The 17998-nt window shown below is 54.8% G+C and overlaps 1 protein-coding gene across 1 annotated transcript in view; it reads left to right on the top strand.

The window, feature by feature from the left end:
- IGSF21 (immunoglobin superfamily member 21) overlaps positions 1-14788 on the top strand; it is a 61749-nt gene extending 46961 nt beyond the window's left edge. Inside the window, exons 7-13 of the mRNA XM_058424275.1 lie at positions 3998-4116; positions 5205-5320; positions 6584-7031; positions 10013-10098; positions 11599-11791; positions 12430-12468; positions 14529-14788. Of these exons, the coding sequence (XP_058280258.1) occupies positions 3998-4116; positions 5205-5320; positions 6584-7031; positions 10013-10098; positions 11599-11791; positions 12430-12468; positions 14529-14602 (1075 nt within the window). The 3' untranslated portion in view covers positions 14603-14788. The remainder of the gene's footprint in view (positions 1-3997; positions 4117-5204; positions 5321-6583; positions 7032-10012; positions 10099-11598; positions 11792-12429; positions 12469-14528) is intronic.
- Positions 14789-17998: the final 3210 nt, after the last annotated feature.

Below are 17998 nucleotides of genomic sequence, written 5' to 3' on the forward strand. Positions count from 1 at the left end.
AGGGATGGATCTCCTGGAAAGCGGGAATTCTGCCAGCCGGAAGGAAGGACGGATGTCCTGGAAAGCAGGAATGCTGTCAGCCAGAAGGAGGGATGGATCTCCTGAAAAGTGGGAATGCTGTCAGCCGGAAGGAAGGACGGATGTCCTGGAAAGTGGGAATTCTGTCAGCCAGAAGGAGGGATGGATGTCCTGGAAAGTGGGAATTCTGTCAGCTGGAAAGAAGGATGGATGTCCTGGAAAGTGGGAATTCTGTCAGCCGGAAAGAAGGATGGATATCCTGGAAAGTGGGAATTCTGTCAGCCGGAAGGAGGGATGGATCTCCTGGAAAGCAGGAATTCTGTCAGCCGGAAAGAAGGATGGATGTCCTGGAAAGTGGGAATTCTGTAAGCCAGAAGGAGGGATGGATCTCCTGGAAAGCGGGAATGCTGTCAGCCGGAAGGAGGGATGGATCTCCTGGAAAGCGGGAATGTTGTCAGCCAGAAGGAAGGATGGATGTCCTGGAAAGTGGGAATTCTGTCAGCTGGAAGGAGGGACGGATGTCCTGGAATGCTGCCAGCCGGAAGCAGGGACGGTGCTGGGATACTCTTCTCCACAACGGTGGGACGGCGGCGCCAGCTGGAAAGGTGGAATGTGGCTGGAAAAACGGGATGGGGCTTCCCGACAGTAGGGTGGGATAACGATGCCGACTGGAAAGGTGGGATGGTTCCTGCCGGATAGTGAGGTGGGATCACTCTTCTGACTGGAAATTGGGATATTTCCAGCTGGAGAGGGGGATAATGCTCCTGACTGGAAATGTTGGATATTTCCACTTGGAGAAGTTGGATAATGCTCCTGACTGGAAATGTGGGATGTTTCCACCTGGAGAAGTTGGATAATGCTCCTGACTGGAAATTAGGGATATTTTCACCTGGAGAAGTGGGATGATGCTTCCAGCTGGAGAGGCGGGATAATGCTCCGGACTAGAAATTTAGGATATTTTCACCTGGAGAAGTGGGATAACTTCTGACTGGAAATGTGGGATATTTCCACCTGGAGAAGTGGGATGATGCTTCTGGCCAGTGAGACGGGATAACGCTCCTGACGGGAAATTTGGGATGTTTCCAGCTGGAGAAGTGGGATGATGCTCCTGACTGGAAATGTGGGGTGTTTCCACCTGGAGAAGTGGGATAACTTCTGACTGGAAATGTGGGATATTTCCACCTGGAGAAGTGGGATAATGCTGCTGACTGGAAATGTGGGAAGTTTCCACCTGGAGAAGTGGGATGATGCTTCCAGCCAGTGAGGTGGGATAACTCCTGACGGGAAATGTTGGATATTTCCACTTGGAGAATTGGGATAATGCTCCTGACTGGAAATGTGGGATGTTTCCACCTGGAGAAGTGGGAGGATGCTTCCGGCCAGTGAGGCAGGATAACGCTCCTGACGGGAAATTTGGGATGTTTCCAGCTGGAGAAGTGGGATAACGCTCCTGACTGGAAATGTGGGATGTTTCCACCTGGAGAAGTCGGATAATGCTCCTGACTGGAAATTAGGGATATTTCCACCTGGAGAAGTGGGATGATGCTTCCGGCCAGTGAGGCGGGATAACGCTCCTGACGGGAAAGGCGGGATGTTCCCAGGCAGTGAGGCGGGATGATGCCAGCTGGAGAGGCGGGATAACGCTTCCGGCTGGAAAGGCCGGATGTTCCCAGGCGGGGAGGCGGGATGATGCCAGCTGGAGAGCCGGGATGGTTCCCGCTGGAGCGGCGGGACGCCACCATCCAGTGAGGCGGGATAACGCTTCCAAACGGAAAGGCCGGATGCTTCCAGCTGGCGAGGTGGGATGATGCTGCCAAGTGGAAATGTGGAATGATGCCATCCAGTGAGCTGGGATAACGCTTCCGGCTGGAAAGGCCGGATGTTCCCAGGTGGGGAGGCGGGATGACGCTCCCGACTGGAAATGTGGGATGGTTCCTGCTGGAGAGGCGGGATGCTGTCATCCATTGAGCTGGGATAATGCTTCCGACTGGAAAGGCGGGATAATGCCGCCAACTGGAAATGTGGGGTATTTCCAGCTGGAGAGGCGGGATAGCGCTTGTTTGGAAAGGTGGGATTGTTCCTGCTGGAGAGGCGGGATGCCGTCATCCATTGAGCTGGGATAATGCTTCCGACTGGAAAGGTGGGATAATGCTGCCAACTGGAAATGTGGGATGTTCCCAGCTGGAGACGTTGGGATGGTGCTCTCTGGAAGTGTGGGATGTTCCCAGCTGGAGAAGTTGGGATGGTGCTCTCTGGAAATGTGGGATGTTCCCAGATGGAGAAGTTGGGATGGTGCTCCTTGGAAATGTGGGATGTTCCCAGCTGGGATGGTGCTCTCTGGAAATGTGGGATGTTCCCAGCTGGAGAAGTTGGGATGGTGCTTCCGGCCAGGGAGGTGGAAAGTCACAGATCAGTTGGAAAGGTGGGATGGGGCTGCCTGGAAATGTGGGATGTTCCCAGCTGGAGAGGTTGGATGATGCTGCCTGGAAATGTGGGATGGTTCCTGCTGGAGAGGCGGGATGCTGTCATCCATTGAGCTGGGATAATGCTTCCGACTGGAACAGTGGGATAATGCTGCCAACTGGAAATGTGGGGTGTTCCCAGCTGGAGAAGTTGGGATGGAGCTCTTTGGAAATGTGGGATGTTCCCAGCTGGAGAAGTTGGGATGGTGCTCTCTGGAAATGTGGGATGTTCCCAGCTGGAGAAGTTGGGATGGTGCTCTCTGGAAATGTGGGATGTTCCCAGCTGGAGAGGTTGGGATGGTGCTCTCTGGAAATGTGGGATGTTCCCAGCTGGAGAAGTTGGGATGGTGCTGTCAGCTGGGATGGTGGGATGGGATGGGATGGGATGGGATGGGATGGGATGGGATGGGATGGGATGGGATGGGATGGGATGGGATGGGATGGGATGGGATAGGGGTGGGATCCATGGGATGGGGTGGGATGGGGTGGGATGGGATGGGGGTGGGATAGGGGTGGGATCGATGGGATGGGGTGGGATGGGATGGTTCCGGCTGGTGAGGCGGGAGGGTTCTGCGGAATGGAAAAGTGGGATGCTGCTGGCCAGAAAAGTGGGATTCTGGGGATCAGAACTGTGGGATTGTGGGGATCAGAACTTCAGGATGCTGAGGATCCGAAAGGGGAGATGGTGAGGAGCAGAAAGGTGGGATTCTGAGGATTGGAAAGGTGGGATTCTGAGGATCCAAAAGGTGGGATTCTGAGAAGCAGAAAGGTGGGATTCTGAGCAGGAAATGGGGATACGAAGGAGCGGAAAGGTGGAGCGGTAAGACCCAGAAAGATGGAATTCTGGGGATCAGAAAAGTGGGATACTAAGGGTCAGAAAGGTGGGATGGTGAGGATCAGAAAGCTGGGATTGTAAGGAGCAGAAAGGTGGGATTCTGAGGATCCAAAAAGTGGGATTCTGAGCATGAGAAAAGTGGGATGATGAGGATCAGAAAATAGGGATACAAAGGATCAGAAATGTGGGATTCTGAGGAGCAGAAAGGTGGGATCCCGAGGATCAGAAGAGTGGGATGCTGCCGGCCAGGGCGCCAGGATGCTGCCCATCAGTGATCCCTGTGCATCCTCCCGAGCATTCCCAGCCCCAGCAGCACGGATCCTTTGACACAGCTCCTCCTCTCCCACTTTCCCCAAATCCATCTAAAACCTCCGGATAACAGGCGGGTGGATGCGTGCTCCGGGGTTCACTCGGAATTTGGGATTTGCCGCTTTCCCTGCCCTGGGGTGCCAAGGTTTTCCCTCCGTGGATTCGTGCTCTCCTCCCAGTAACGCAATTCCTTCCGGGAGGAGCTGTCGGTGCCGGGAAACTCCGGCCGCCGACGCATTCCCGAGCTCCTCCGGCAGCCTTTAGAGTTTTTATGGATTTATCCATCCCTGTCCAACGCCGCCATCTCCGGCCGACGAATCCCGCGGGGAAGCGGGACGGGGATGGAGCGGTGAGCGCTGTCCGTGCTCCGCAGCCTTCCCGAGGTCCGGATCTCGGACAACGGTCCCTACGAGTGCCACGTCGGGATCTACGACCGAGCCACGCGGGAGAAGGTGGTCCTGGCATCCGGGAACGTGTTCCTGAACGTGATGGGTGAGCGCCGGGATCGGGATGGAGGGAAAACCGCCGCCGGGTCTTGGGGGGCGGGAATAGCAGGGATTGGGATTGGGGTCGGGATTGGGGTCGGGATTGGGATCGTTCTGCCGTCCTCGGGGAAAGGGTGGGAATGGGATGGGATGGGATGGGATGGGATGGGATGGGATGGGATGGGATGGGATGGGATGGGATGGGATGGGATCCATGGGATGGGATGGGATGGGATGGGATGGGATGGGATCCATGGGATGGGATGGGATGGGATCCATGGGATGGGATGGGATGGGATGGGATGGGATCCATGGGATGGGATGGGATGGGATGGGATGGGATGGGATGGGATGGGATGGGATGGGATGGGATGGGAATGGGAGTGGGATGGGATAGGATGGGATGGGATGGGATGGGATGGGATGGGATGGGATGGGATGGGATGGGATGGGATGGGATGGGATGGGATGGGATCCATGGGATGGGATGGGATGGGATGGGATCCATGGGATGGGATGGGATGGGATCCATGGGATGGGATCCATGGAATGGGATGGGATGGGATGGGATGGGATGGGATGGGATCCATGGGATGGGATGGGATGGGATGGGAATGGGAGTGGGATGGGATGGGATGGGATCCATGGGATGGGATCCATGGGATGGGATCCATGGGATGGGATTGGAATGGGAATGGGAGTGGGATGGGGATGGGAATAGGGATGGGAATGGGGATGGGAATGGGGACAAGGGCAGGGATGGGGACGAGGGTGAGGATGGTGTGGGGAGAGGGATGAGGATGCCCATGGGGATGGAAATGGATATGAAGATGGGGATGGGAGATGGACAGGGACAGGAAGGAGAACGGAGAATGGGATGAACATGGGGAGTAAGATGGTCATGGGAATGGCTGCATGGATCGGAACAGCAATGAGGATGGAAATGGGAACGGAAATGAAAACAGAAGTGGGGATGGGGATAGCTGGATTCCAAATGGGAATCCAATGTATTCCAACGGGGATGGGAATGAGGGTGAGGATGAGGATGGGAGCTGTTGAGGGCTCCACGCTGACCTCCCGGCCCTGCCCCGGCAGCTCCCCCGACGTCCATCTCGGTGCTGGCCGCCGACACCCCGGCGCCCTTCAGCCGCTACCAGGCGCAGAACTTCACCCTGGTGTGCGTGGTGTCCGGCGGGAAGCCCGCGCCCCTGGTGAGCTCCCGCCGGGATCATCCCTCGGAATAAAACCCAACAAACTGTCTTGGTTTGAAAAGACCGGTATCTGCCAGGGAGAGGCGGGGCCGCTCTAGGAATGGGGAATTCCAACCCCTTCCCTCTGGGTTATTATAACTTGGAAGATTAAAAAAAAAAAAAAACAAAAAACTTTTCAATCAGAGCTATGGGGGAAAGGAATAACAGTCCTTTACTAGTAAATAGAACAGGACAGACGAACGACAACACCAATAATAATAATAATAAAACAGAACCAAGAACCCCGAGGGGTTTTGTCTCACAAGTCCCGGGCAGTCTGATCTCTTGGGATCCCAAGAGCACCGAAACGGTGGAAACTCCGGCGCTGATGGCTGGAAGCGGTGGATTGTCCTCGGCAGGCAGGGGGGTGCCCTGGCAGGTGAAGGTGAGCAGTGCTGAAGAAGCCGCAGAGCCTGGACCCGGCCTGACCCAAAATCCAGCAGAGCAGGTGAAAAAAACCCTCCGAATTCCTGGGCGCTCCAAGAGGTGATAGAATTCTCAGGATCGAATCCCTCCGTTAACAGCGGAATCCGCGCAGGCACGGGTGGCTGGACCGTCCTCCTCCTGGAAAAACTGAGAGCCGGAAAAAACCCACTGTCACTGAGACACACAAAGCAATCACACGCAGACAAGAGATTTTCGCAGAGGTTCCTCTGATCCAGCTCCCAGCTGAAAGAGCGGAGAGAAGAGACCCCTTTGTTTATTCTTTTACTTTTATACATTTGTGGGTCTAGCAGAAGATTGGCTTTTTGGGGTTTCCACCCCTCAGCCTCAGTGGCCAGACCAATTGTCAGTTACAATTGTTTTCAGGTTAGAAATATGCAAACAAAGGACAGAGAATGAAAAACAAAGGATTTGTTTATGTTACTTCTGTGGGAAAGGTAGAAGAACTGCTCTAATATTCTACAGTAACTAAAAGATCTGACTCCATTTATGAAAATCAAAAGGCTAATAAAAAACTCAGAAAAACCAGGGTAACAACCCACCCCACCCTCAGCTCCCGGGAGCCTTTTCCTCCCCCTAAACGAAGCGATCCACAACTTTTGTCCGGGTGGAGCACCCTTTAACTACCCGTATTTAATCTCCTAGCAACTTATGAAAAAATTCCACAGGAGAACTTTAACCCCCAACACAAATCCGCTCCCCGAATCCCAGCTCCGCGCGGTGGGCCTCGGGAAGGAGCTCCATCCCAAGGGGGCTCACCGCCGCCTTTGTCCCCTCCAGGTGTACTTCAAGAGGGACGGGGAGCCCATCGAGGCCACCCCGATGCCGGAGCCGCCGGCCGGCGCCGGCATCTGGGCCCCCCGGAACCTCCCGCAGCGCGACCTGGACGACACCAAACCACCGGAATCGCCGGCCGCCGACGGCCAGCGGGGAGCGGGGATCGCCTTCCCCACTCCGGATCCGCCGCGGGGGCTGGCGGCCGAGCGGGATTGGGTGACGGAGAGCATTCCCGAGACGGTGGTGAGCCGGGAATTCCCGCGCTGGGTGCACGTGGCCGAGCCCATCTATTACCTCCGGCACACGCAGGCGCCCGTCAGCGACGGCACGGTGGAGGCCCGCGCCACGCTCACCTGGACCCTGAACCCGCAGATCGACAACGAGGCGCTCTTCAGCTGCGAGGTCAAGCACCCGGCGCTCTCCATGCCCATGCAGTCCGAGGTCACGCTCGGTGAGCTCGGGGATTTGGGGAATTATTTTTTTCCCTGGATTTTTTGGCATTTTTCTGCAATTTTCTGAGATTTTTTTTTGTCTTTTTTTTTTTTTTTTTTTTTTGCTCATGTCTTTTTGGGGTTTTTTTGGCTTTTCTCTCCACTTTTTGGCTTTTTTTTCTCTCCAGTTTATTGGCTTTTCCCCCCCGTTTTTTGCCTTTTCACCCCATTTTTTGGTCTTCCCCCCCCATATTTTTTGCCTTGTTTATATATATTTTTGCTTTTTCCCTCCTTTTTTAGCCAGTTTTCCTTTTTTTTTTTTCTTTTTGTCCTCATTTTTCGGCTTTTCTCTCCAGTTTTTGCCCCTTTCCGCCATTTTTTGGTCTTTCCTCCCCATTTTTGGCCTTTCCCCCCCCCATTTTTGGCCTTTTAAATATTTTTTTGCCTTTTCTCTCATTTTTTAGCCTGTTTTCCTTTTTTCCCCCCTTTTTCTTCTCATTTTTTTGGCTTTTCTCTCCATTGTTGAGGGGTTTTTTCCTTTTCTTTTGGTTTTTCCCCCATTTTTTCTTTTTCTTTTCTTCTTTTTAAAATTTTTTAGGGTTTGTTTTTCATTTTTGGTGCTACTTTCCCCATTTTTGACCCTTTTTTTCCTCCCTTTTCTCTCTCTTTTTGGCCTGCTTTAATTTATTTTTTTTTCTTTTTCCTTTTAATTTTTTGGCTTTTCTCTCAATTTGGTGGGTTTTTTTCAAGTTTTTGTTTTGTTAGTTTTAGGGGTTTTCCCATTTCTTTCTTTCTTTCTTTCTTTCTTTCTTTCTTTCTTTCTTTCTTTCTTTCTTTCTTTCTTTCTTTCTTTCTTTCTTTCTTTCTTTCTTTCTTTCTTTCTTTCTTTCTTTCTTTCTTTCTTTCTTTCTTTCTTTCTTTCTTTCTTTCTTTCTTTCTTTCTTTCTTTCTTTCTTTCTTTCTTTTTATATTTTTAATTTTTCTTTTTTTTTTTTTTAAGCACTTTTTCCCCTTTTTTTTCCTGCACTTTTCCCCAAGGGCTTATGTTTGTTTGTTTGTTTGTTTGTTTCCTTGTCCGTTTGTTTTAATCCCACATTTTTCTTTCCTTGCACTCGTTTTTCTCTCTCCTTTTGCCCTTTTCCTTTTCTTTTGGGGGTTTTCCGGCACGCCTGGGGATCCCACGGGGCTGGGTCGGGATAGACAAAACTTGGGATGAGAGGAGGGAATCTGGGATATCCACCAGGCAGGAGAAGGGATTTTCCAGCTGTTTATTGCCCCCCACTTGGGATATAAAGGATTTTTTGGGAATCTGTGTTGGGATGAGCAGGAAGGGGACGCTGGAGCCGGGGATGGATCTGTCACCTCCATCCCAGTCCCAGGAGATCCGAGGACATCCCATGACCCATATTGGCCGCCACAAAGCGGATCCCAGTGGGAATTGCCGGGGAGGGAATTCCCGCGTTGGCTCCTGGAGCTGTGACATGTTGACGGGATTGAATCCAGGGGATTTGGCTCCCCACATTCCCAGGCCCCTGGAAGAGCAGAAGCTCCTTGTGTGACCGCGGGATCCATGGATCCTTCACCCTCCCTCACCCTGCCTGGGGCTCCCGTCCCCTCTCCGGCTCCCGCTGGAAGAGGCTGAGCTCTCCACGGGATTTTCCAGCCTCAGCACGCCCCTCTGGAAAAGCTCTCCCAACCCCGATCCAGGTGGAGCAGCCTGGGCCAAGTGGAGCACTTGGCTCCTCACCATCTCCTGGAGAGTTCCTCCTTGGCTTCCCGATGTCTTCGCCTTAAATCCCTTCCCCAGCATCCAAAACCTGCGGAATTCCTGCGTTTCCCCACTTCCTGGAGCTCCTCGGGTTTAGATCCAAGACCAGGACCTGGTGGCTTTGCTGCTCTTGCCCGGGAGGTCCAAGGCCTGGACTGGCAAAGCTCAGCCCAAATCCATCCCTGTCCCCAGATCCGGGGCTCTCCTCATTCCCGGAGGTGTCTCCGCAGATCCCTGGGTTCCCATCCACTCCCGTTTTTTGGGCACCATCCCAGCAGATCCCGGTCAGCCCCTTCCCTACATCCGTGGAATAAATACACACTGGGAATGTATATAAAATATAGATTCCCGACAAAAGACGAGACATTCCCAACAAAAGCTGCGTGAAACCCAACACCAGCCCAAAAGCTGCCTCTTGGTCCCAACCAGGGCGTGGTGGGATCAGCGCATCCCTGCTCCAGAGGGCCACATTCCCTCATGGAATGAGCACTCCGAGGGCTTCCAGCGTCCTCCTCCACAGCTCCCTGGTGGCTCTTTGTCCCTCTGGTGTCCTGCCTGGGGTCACGTCCAGGTCCACTCCGTCCCATCCGTGGCAAAACTTGGATGGACAAAGCTGACGCGCCCAAAGCACAACCTCGGCTCCTTCCATGAAAGTCCAGGAAATTCCTGGGATGTCCCATCCCGCTTCTGGCCCAGCAGGAACATCCACACAACCCCAGGAGCAGATTCTGTGTGGTGTCCATCCATCACAGCAGAGGAGCATCCCTAGTCTGGCATGGGAAAAGGGATTCCCGGTTTTTTTTCCGCGCTATCCAGGGGATTTTGCTCCAGCCGGACTTTGGGGTTGTCTCCTGTGCTAACGGCACCCGGATGAGACTCTCCACAGCCACGTTTTTTTTGGGAATCCTCCTCCGTGGCTTCAAACCAACCTGATCCTTCTTGGCAGGTTTTTTTTTTCCGAGCGGAGAAGGGTTTGGTTGGGAAGCAACTCCTTCCCGTCAATCCATCCCATCCCAGCCATCCATCAGCCTCACGCTTTTCCCCTTCTCCCGCCCGGGGGGTCCTTCCTTCCATGTCCATCCATCATTCCGGTGCCTCTGGGCCCGGCCATCCGTCACGGAGCCGTCACGGCACATCCCCGGGCTCTCCGGGATCATCCATCAAATCCTCGTTACATCCTCGTAAATCCTCGGGAACGCCGCTGACGGCTCCTCCCGTCCCCTTCCCCTGCAGTTGCTCCCAAGGGTCCGAAGATCACGATGACCCCGACGAGGGCGCGCGTGGGGGACACGGTGCGGATCCTGGTGCAGGGCTTCCAGGTCAGCGTTCCCGCGGCTGGAGAGGCCAAGGGACAGCCCGGATCCAAGGATTCGCGGGCTCGGCTCGGGTGGCCTTGGTGGCATCACGGTCCCCACGCTGGGAGGGGTTGGATGGAGCTGTGGTTGTTCCATCCCGGAGGGGCGCAGGGATAGGTTGGGTGGGGCTTGGAGCGGTCTGGGATGGTGGAAGGGGGCCATGGTCATGGCAGGGGCTGGGATGGGTGGGGCTTAAAGGTCCCTCCTAACCCAAAGTCAAGCCTAAACTCAGACCTAAATCCAAACTCAAACCCAGACCCAAATCCAAACTCAAACCCAGACCCAAATCCAAACCCAAACTCAAACCCAGACCCAGAGCCAAACCCATACTCAAACCCAAACTCAAGCTCAGACTCAAACCTAAACCCAACCCCCAAATCAAACCTGAACCCAAAGTCAGACCCAGACCCAAATCCAGACTCAAATCCAGACCCAAGCTCAGACTCAAATCTAAACCCAAACCTATGCCCAGACTCAGACTCAGACTCTCAGACCCAGACCCAAACTCAAGCTTAGACCCAAACTCAAGATCAGACTCAAACCTAAACCCAAACTGAAGCTCAGACTGAAATCTAAACCCAAACTCAAACCTGAGCCCAAAGTCAGACCCAAATCCAGACGCAACCTCAAGCGCAAATCCAAACTCAAGCTGGGATCCAGACTCAAACCCAAAGTCAGACCCAAACTCAAAAGCAGACTCAAACCCAAACCCAAAGCCAGACCCAAACCTAGGCTCAACCTCAAGCTCAGACCCAAACTCAAGCTCAGACTCAAACCTAACTCCAAACTGAAGCTCGGACTCAAATCTAAACCCAAACTCAAACCTGAACACAAAGTCAGATCCAAACCCAGACTCAGCCCCAAGCTCAGACCCGAACTGAAGCTCAGACTCAAACCTAAACCCAAACTGAAGCTCAGTCTCAAATCTAAACCCAAACTCAAACCTGAACGCAAAGTCAGACCCAAACCCAGACCCAACCTCAAGCGCAAATCCAAACTCAAGTTAAGATCCAGACTGAAACCCAAAGTCAGACCCAAACCCAGACTCAGCCCCAAGCTCAGACCGAAGCTGAAGCTCAGACTCAAACCTAACCCCAAACTGAAGCTCAGACTCAAATCTAAACACAAACTCAAACCTGAACCCAAATCCAGACCCAAACTGAAGCTCAGACTCAAATCTAAACCCAAACTCAAACCTGAACCCAAAGTCAGACCCAAACCCAGACCCAACCTCAAGCTCAGACCCAAACTGAAGCTCGGACTCAAATCTAAACCCAAACTCAAACCTGAACCCAAAGTCAGACCCAAACCCAGACTCAACCTCAAGCTCAGACCCAAACTCAAGCTCAGACCCAAACTCAAGCTCCGACCCAAACCTAACCCCCCAAACTCAAACCTGAACCCAACCCCAGTCTCCAAGCCGCGTTTGATGACATCACCCCCCGGTTTTCCCGCCCCCTGCAGAACGAGGTGTTCCCGGAGCCGCTCTTCACCTGGACGCGGGTGGGGAGCCGGCTCCTGGACGGCAGCGCGGAGCACGACGGGAAGGAGCTGGTGCTGGAGCGCGTCCCGGCCGAGCTCAACGGCTCCATGTACCGCTGCACGGCCCAGAACCCGCTGGGCTCCACCGACACCCACACCCGCCTCATCGTCTTCGGTACGGCCCCCGCGCCCCCCGCGAGCCGTTGAAAACCGAAATAATCACGGACAAAGACACTCTAACTAATTAAAGTTAGAAAGTGGGATGTTTGTTCACCGGGAGTCATCTCCCAAAGGCGTGGACGCCCCGAACAAGGCTCTTTGCTCTTTATTTTCCAAGATCTTGCATACAATAGATGTGTATAACCCCAGCACCTCCCATCCCTGCTCTGTACTAAAATCAGGATATTCGTCCTTCACGCGTGTGCAATCCTTCTCTCGAATTGGGTCGGTGGTCTCAAATTGGGTCAGTGGTCTCAGAGGATGAAGTCAGGAGAGTCGTCAACAGGTCTCTGTGACCCTCTGGCACTGTCCAAGGTCCTCTGCTTCGTGATTGATTGATGCCAAGTCCAGGTGCTGGCCATTGTTCTTAGTGGTTTCAATCTGTCCTTGCTCCACTTTTTCTATAAACAAGCTGATAATATAACAGTTAGCTCTAGATTGGGCATCTAATAATCATTAACCTACCATTTACTAATCTAACTTACATCTCGATCAATACAAATTGTTTCTAACCCTTGGCTAAAATCTGAACTCTTTAAAGTCGTGTTTCTCCTCCCCGCTAAAGTTGTCCCTCTGCTCTTTGCTTCCCGTTAGAAAACCCCAACATTCCCAGGGGACCAGAAGACTCCAACGGTAAGCGGCAGTGCCGGGTTTTCTGTGGGGAATGCTCGGGGAGGGAAGGGCCGTGCGGGGAGGGGGTGGCCGCGCTTTGTCCCGGATCCTGGGCCATGGCTTTATCCCGGATCCTGGGCCATGGCTTTATCCCAGATCCTGGGCCATGGCTTTATCCCGGATCCTGGGCCATGGCTTTGTCCTGGGTCCTGGGCCATGGCTTTATCCCGGATCCTGGGCCATGGCTTTGTCCTGGATCCTGGGCCATGGCTTTATCCCGGATCCTGGGCCATGGCTTTGTCCCAGATCCTGGGCCATGGCTTTGTCCTGGATCCTGGGCCATGGCTTTATCCCAGATCCTGGGCCATGGCTTTGTCCCGGATCCTGGACCATCGCTTTATCCCGGATCCTGGGCCATGGCTTTATCCCAGATCCTGGGCCATGGCTTTATCCCAGATCATGGGCCATGGCTTTATCCCGGATCCTGGGCCATGGCTTTATCCCAGATCCTGGGCCATGGCTTTATCCCAGATCCTGGGCCATGGCTTTGTCCCAGATCCTGGGCCATGGCTTTGTCCCGGATCCTGGGCCATGGCTTTGTCCTGGGTCCTGGGCCATGGCTTTGTCCTGGGTCCTGGGCCATGGCTTTATTTTGGATCCTGGGCCATCGCTTTATCCTGGATCCTGGGCCATTGCTTCGTCCTGGATCCTGGGCCATGGCTTTGTCCGAGATCCTGGGCCATGGCTTTGTCCGAGATCATGGGCCATCGCTTTGTCCCGGATCATGGGCCATGGCTTTATCCCAGATCCTGGGCCATCGCTTTGTCCCGGATCCTGGGCCATGGCTTTATTTTGGATCCTGGGCCATGGCTTTATCCTGGATCATGGGCCATGGCTTTGTCCGAGATCCTGGGCCATCGCTTTGTCCTGGATCATGGGCCATCGCTCATTCCGAGCCCTGGCCCGTCTCTCCTTGCCTTGCTCCAAGTTCCTGCCCGTCCTTCCTTGGCTCATCCTGAGCCTCTTCTCACCTGTCCTTGCCTCATTCCATGTCCTATCCCATCTACCCTAACTTCATTCCAAGCCCTTTCCCAGCTCTTTGCCTCATTCCAAACCCTTTCCCAGCTCTTTGCCTCATTCCAAGCCCTTTCCCAGCTCTTTGCCTCATTCCAAATGCTTGCCCATCTCCCAGCCTCATTCCAAGACCTTTCCCATCTCCCAGCCTCATCCCAAGTGCTCACCCATCTTTCCTAGCCTCATTCCAACCCTTTCCCACCTCCTCGCCCTATTCCAGGCCCTTTCCCATCTCTCCTCACCTCATTCCAAGCCTTCACCCATCTCTCCTTCCCTCATCCCAAGCCCTTTCCCATCTCTCCTCGCCCCACTCCATGTCCTTTCCCATCTCTCCTGACTTCATCCCACACCCTTTCCCATCTCCTTCCCTCATTCCAAACCCTTTCCCATCTCCTTGCCTCATTCCAAGCCCTCACCCATCTCTCCTTCCCTCATCCTGAGCCCTTTCCCAACTCCTTGCCCCATTCCATGTCCTCTCCCATCTCTCCTAACCTCATTCCAAACCCTCACCCATCTCTCCTTTCTTCATCCCAAGCCCTTTCCCAATTCCTTTCCCCATTCCATGTCCTTTCCCATCTCTCCTCGCCTCATTCCAAGCCCTCATCCATTTCTCCTTGCCCCATTCCATGTCCTCTCCCATCTCTCCTAACCTCATTCCAAACCCTTTCTCATCTCTCCTTGCCCCATCCTGAGCCCTTTCCCAACTCCTTGCCCCATTCCATGTCCTTTCCCATCTCTCCTAACCTCATTCCAAACCCTTTCCTATCTCTCCTTGCCCCATCCCGAGCCCTTTCCCAACTCCTTGCCGCATTCCATGTCCTCTCCCATCTCCTTGCCTCATTCCCAGCCCTCTCCCCTGTCCTCGGGAACACCCTCACACCAAAAGGGTCCCCTCAGACGCTCCCACCCCATCCCTCGGGACAATCCTGGAGCACGGATCTCCCTCCGAACCCCAGCGCCGGGATGCGGCTCCGTGAGCTCCTGATCCCATTTTTCCTCCCCTCCAGGTTCACTTCCCGGCCACTGCGGCTTCAGACTCGTCTTGGCGCTCACCCTGACAGTGATCCTGGAGCTCACGTGAAGCTTCACCGCCTCTTCCTTCTCCTCTTCCACCTCCATCCATCCGGCTCCTCCCGGCATTCCCGCCTCCAACCGTCGGGCTTCCCGCTCTCTTTTTTTTGTTTTCTATACTCTCGACACAGTCTCGGTCTCTTTCCGTGTCTCGGCTTCCTCAGACGATCGAATAAAAGGGAAAAAGGAAAACCTCTCCTGGGAGAAGGTCGTAATTCGTGTTCTACCTGTGCTGGGGTTCCCAGCTCCGTGTTGGTGTTCCCAGGTCCATCTAGAGGTTCCCAGCTCCAGCTCGGGGTTCCCAGCTCCATCTTGGGGTTCCCAGCTCCATCTTGGGGTTCCCAGCTCTGTCTCGGGGTTCCTAACTCTGTGTTGGGGTTCCCAGGTCCATCTTGGTATTCCCAGCTCCATCTCAGGGTTCCCAGCTCCCATCTCGGGGTTCCCAGCTCCATCTCGGGGTTCCCAACTCCATCTCAGGGTTCCCAGCTGCATCTTGGGGTTCCCAGCACCAACTTGGAGTTCCTAACTCCGTGTTGGTGTTCCCAACTCTGTGCTGGGATTCCCAGCTCCATCTTGGGGTTCCCAGCTCCATCTTGGGGTTCCCAGCTCCATCTAGAGGTTCCCAGCTCCATCTCGGGGTTCCCAGCTCCATCTCAGGGTTCCAAGCTCCATCTTGGGGTTCCCAGCTCCATCTTGGGGTTCCCAGGTCCATCTAGAGGTTCCCAGCTCCAGCTCGGGGTTCCCAGCTCCATCTTGGTGTTCCCAGCTCCATCTTGGGGTTCCCAGCACCATCTCAGGGTTCCCAGCACCATCTCGGGGTTCCCAGCTCCGTGTTGGGGTCCCCAGCTCCATCTTGGGGCTCCCAGCACCATCTCGGGGCTCCCAGCTCCATCTCAGGGTTCCCAGCTCCATCTCGGGGTCCCAGCTCTGTCTCAGGGTTCCCAGCTCCATCTCAGGGTTCCCAGCTCCATCTCGGGGCTCCCAGCTCCATCTCGGGGCTCCCAGCTCCATCTCACAGTTCCCAGCTCCATCTCGGGGTTCCCAGCTCCATCTCAGGGTTCCCAGCTCCATCTCACTGTTCCCAGCTCCATCTCGGTGTTCCCAGCTCTGTCTCAGGTTTCCCAGCTCCATCTCAGGGTTCCCAGCTCCATCTCAGGGTTCCCAGCTCCATCTCAGGGCTCCCAGCTCTGTCTCAGGATTCCCAGCTCCATCTCAGGATTCCCAGCTCCATCTCAGGATTCCCAGCTCCATCTCACAGTTCCCAGCTCCATCTCGGGGTTCCCAGCTCTGTCTCAGGGCTCCCAGCTCCATCTCAGGATTCCCAGCTCCATCTCACGGTTCCCAGCTCCATCTCGGGGTTCCCAGCTCCATCTCAGGGTTCCCAGCTCCATCTCAGGGTTCCCAGCTCCATCTCGGGGTTCCCAGCTCCATCTCGGGGCTCCCAGCTCCGTCTCGGGGCTCCCAGCTCCATCTCTGAGGCTTTGCAAGCTCCTGGAAGGGGGAGCAGGAGGACTCGAGGACTCAAGGACAAAATTTTCCTTGGAAAAACCCCCAGGTGCAGCATTCCCACCACCCCGAGGTGCTCCAGGCCTCGTGTCCCCAGGGCGAGGACCCCGCACACGTCCCCAGCCCTCCCGAGGCCCCGGGAGCCCGAAAGCCGTGGATCACCGGGTTTATCCGGAGGGAATGACGAGTGACAGGCGGCTCCCGATCCCAAATGTCAGCGCTCACACCGGGCCCCGCCTGGCCAGCTGTCCCCATGGAAACGGGACGGATCTGGCCATTCCCACGCTTCCCCATCCCGGGATGGCGTCGATCCCGCAGCGCGACGGCTCCTGGCAAAATCCAGGAGGTTTTGCCCCGATCCTGAAAGTTTTCCAGGCTGTTTTCCCTCCTGGCTGCAGGCCGGGATCTCCCGGGCAGAAAGAATCCCAAGGATGGGGCACTCCCAAGATTTTCCTCTGGGAACTCTTAATCCTGGAGGATTATCCGGCAGCCGTGTGGCGCCTCATCTTCCCAAAGCCCGGCAAGAGCGTTAAGCGTCGTTATTACCGCGATGATTAATTATTATTAAGCAGATTCCAACCCTTCCGTGCTCCGCTGCCAACCTCGCCGCTTTTCCCGGCCTCGGAGGAGCCGAACGAACCCACGGCAGCTCCAGAGCTCCTTCCCGTGCGAAATCCCAGGGTTTTAGCGTCGTTTGGATTGGGAGCGATCGGATCGGGATGGGATGTGCGGGAGGACGAGCAGCTCCGCCTCCCTCCTGAAGGAATGGTATCCAAGCATCCCGATCCCGTTGGATCTGTGCTTTCGCTCCACGGATGAGAAGAAAATCCTTGCGTTTTTTTTCCGGAGGGAACGCCGTTTCCACAGGAATTCTCCCTGCCTCAGTTTCCCCCCTGCACTGTGGGAAGCCCTTCCTGTGGATCCTTCTCGCCTTCCTCAGGGATCGGAGCCGTTCCAAGGGCTTCATCCCGCCGTAATTAAACAGCCACCAGGATTAAACAGCCGTTAGTCCTCCTCTCGGAAAAAACAAGCGCTTCCAGCCCGGAAGCTCCATTTAAATGCAAATGTGGAGGGTTTAGGCCAGGACGGTGGAAAGGAGGAGCATTCCCGGAATCCTGGAAACCAGCAGCAATTCCAGCACCGGCTCCACCACCGGTGCCTCCTGGGACTGGGAAAGGAACACCGGGCTCGGTGGGCCCGCATCCCAAATCCACCCCAATGCGGGATGCTCCGGGAAAAATCCCTGGGAAAAGGGATGGATCCCCCGGCGTGCATGGATCTACCCAAGGTCGGGAACTTCCAGGTGTCGGCAGAGAGAGAGGAGTGAGGGGATTTGGGGGTTTCTCCTCATTTTGGGGCAGAGCTGCTGCCTGTTTTCCCGAATTCCTGCAGAACGAGGGACACAAAGGGATTCCATCCCACACTCCCACCAAAGGGATCCATACAGCAGCTGGGACAGGAATGCTGAGCTCGGTGGGCCTTCAATCCTAAATCCCAAATCCACCCCGATTTGGGATGCTCGTGTCATTTCCCAGGGATTTGGGCATGGATGGATCCACCAAAGGTCGGGACTTTCCCAGCTCTGGCAGAGAGAGAGGAGTGAGGGGATTCGGGGGTTTCTCCTCATTTTGGGGCAGAGCTGCTGCCTGTTTTCCCGAATTCCTGCAGAACGAGGGACACAAAGGGATTCCATCCCACACTCCCACCAAAGGGATCCAGCCACAGCTGGGACGGGAACACCGGGCTTGGTGGGCCTTCAATCCCAAATCCCAGCTCCCAGCTCCCAAATCCACCCCGATTTGGGATGCTCGGGTCTTTTCCCAGGGATTTGGGCATGGATGGATTCACTAAAGGTCGGGACCTTCCCAGCTCTGGCAGAGAGAGAGGAGTGAGGGGATTT

The sequence above is a fragment of the Hirundo rustica genome (genome assembly GCF_015227805.2).
Source record: "Hirundo rustica isolate bHirRus1 chromosome 22 unlocalized genomic scaffold, bHirRus1.pri.v3 SUPER_22_unloc_1, whole genome shotgun sequence".
Lineage (NCBI taxonomy): Eukaryota > Metazoa > Chordata > Aves > Passeriformes > Hirundinidae > Hirundo > Hirundo rustica.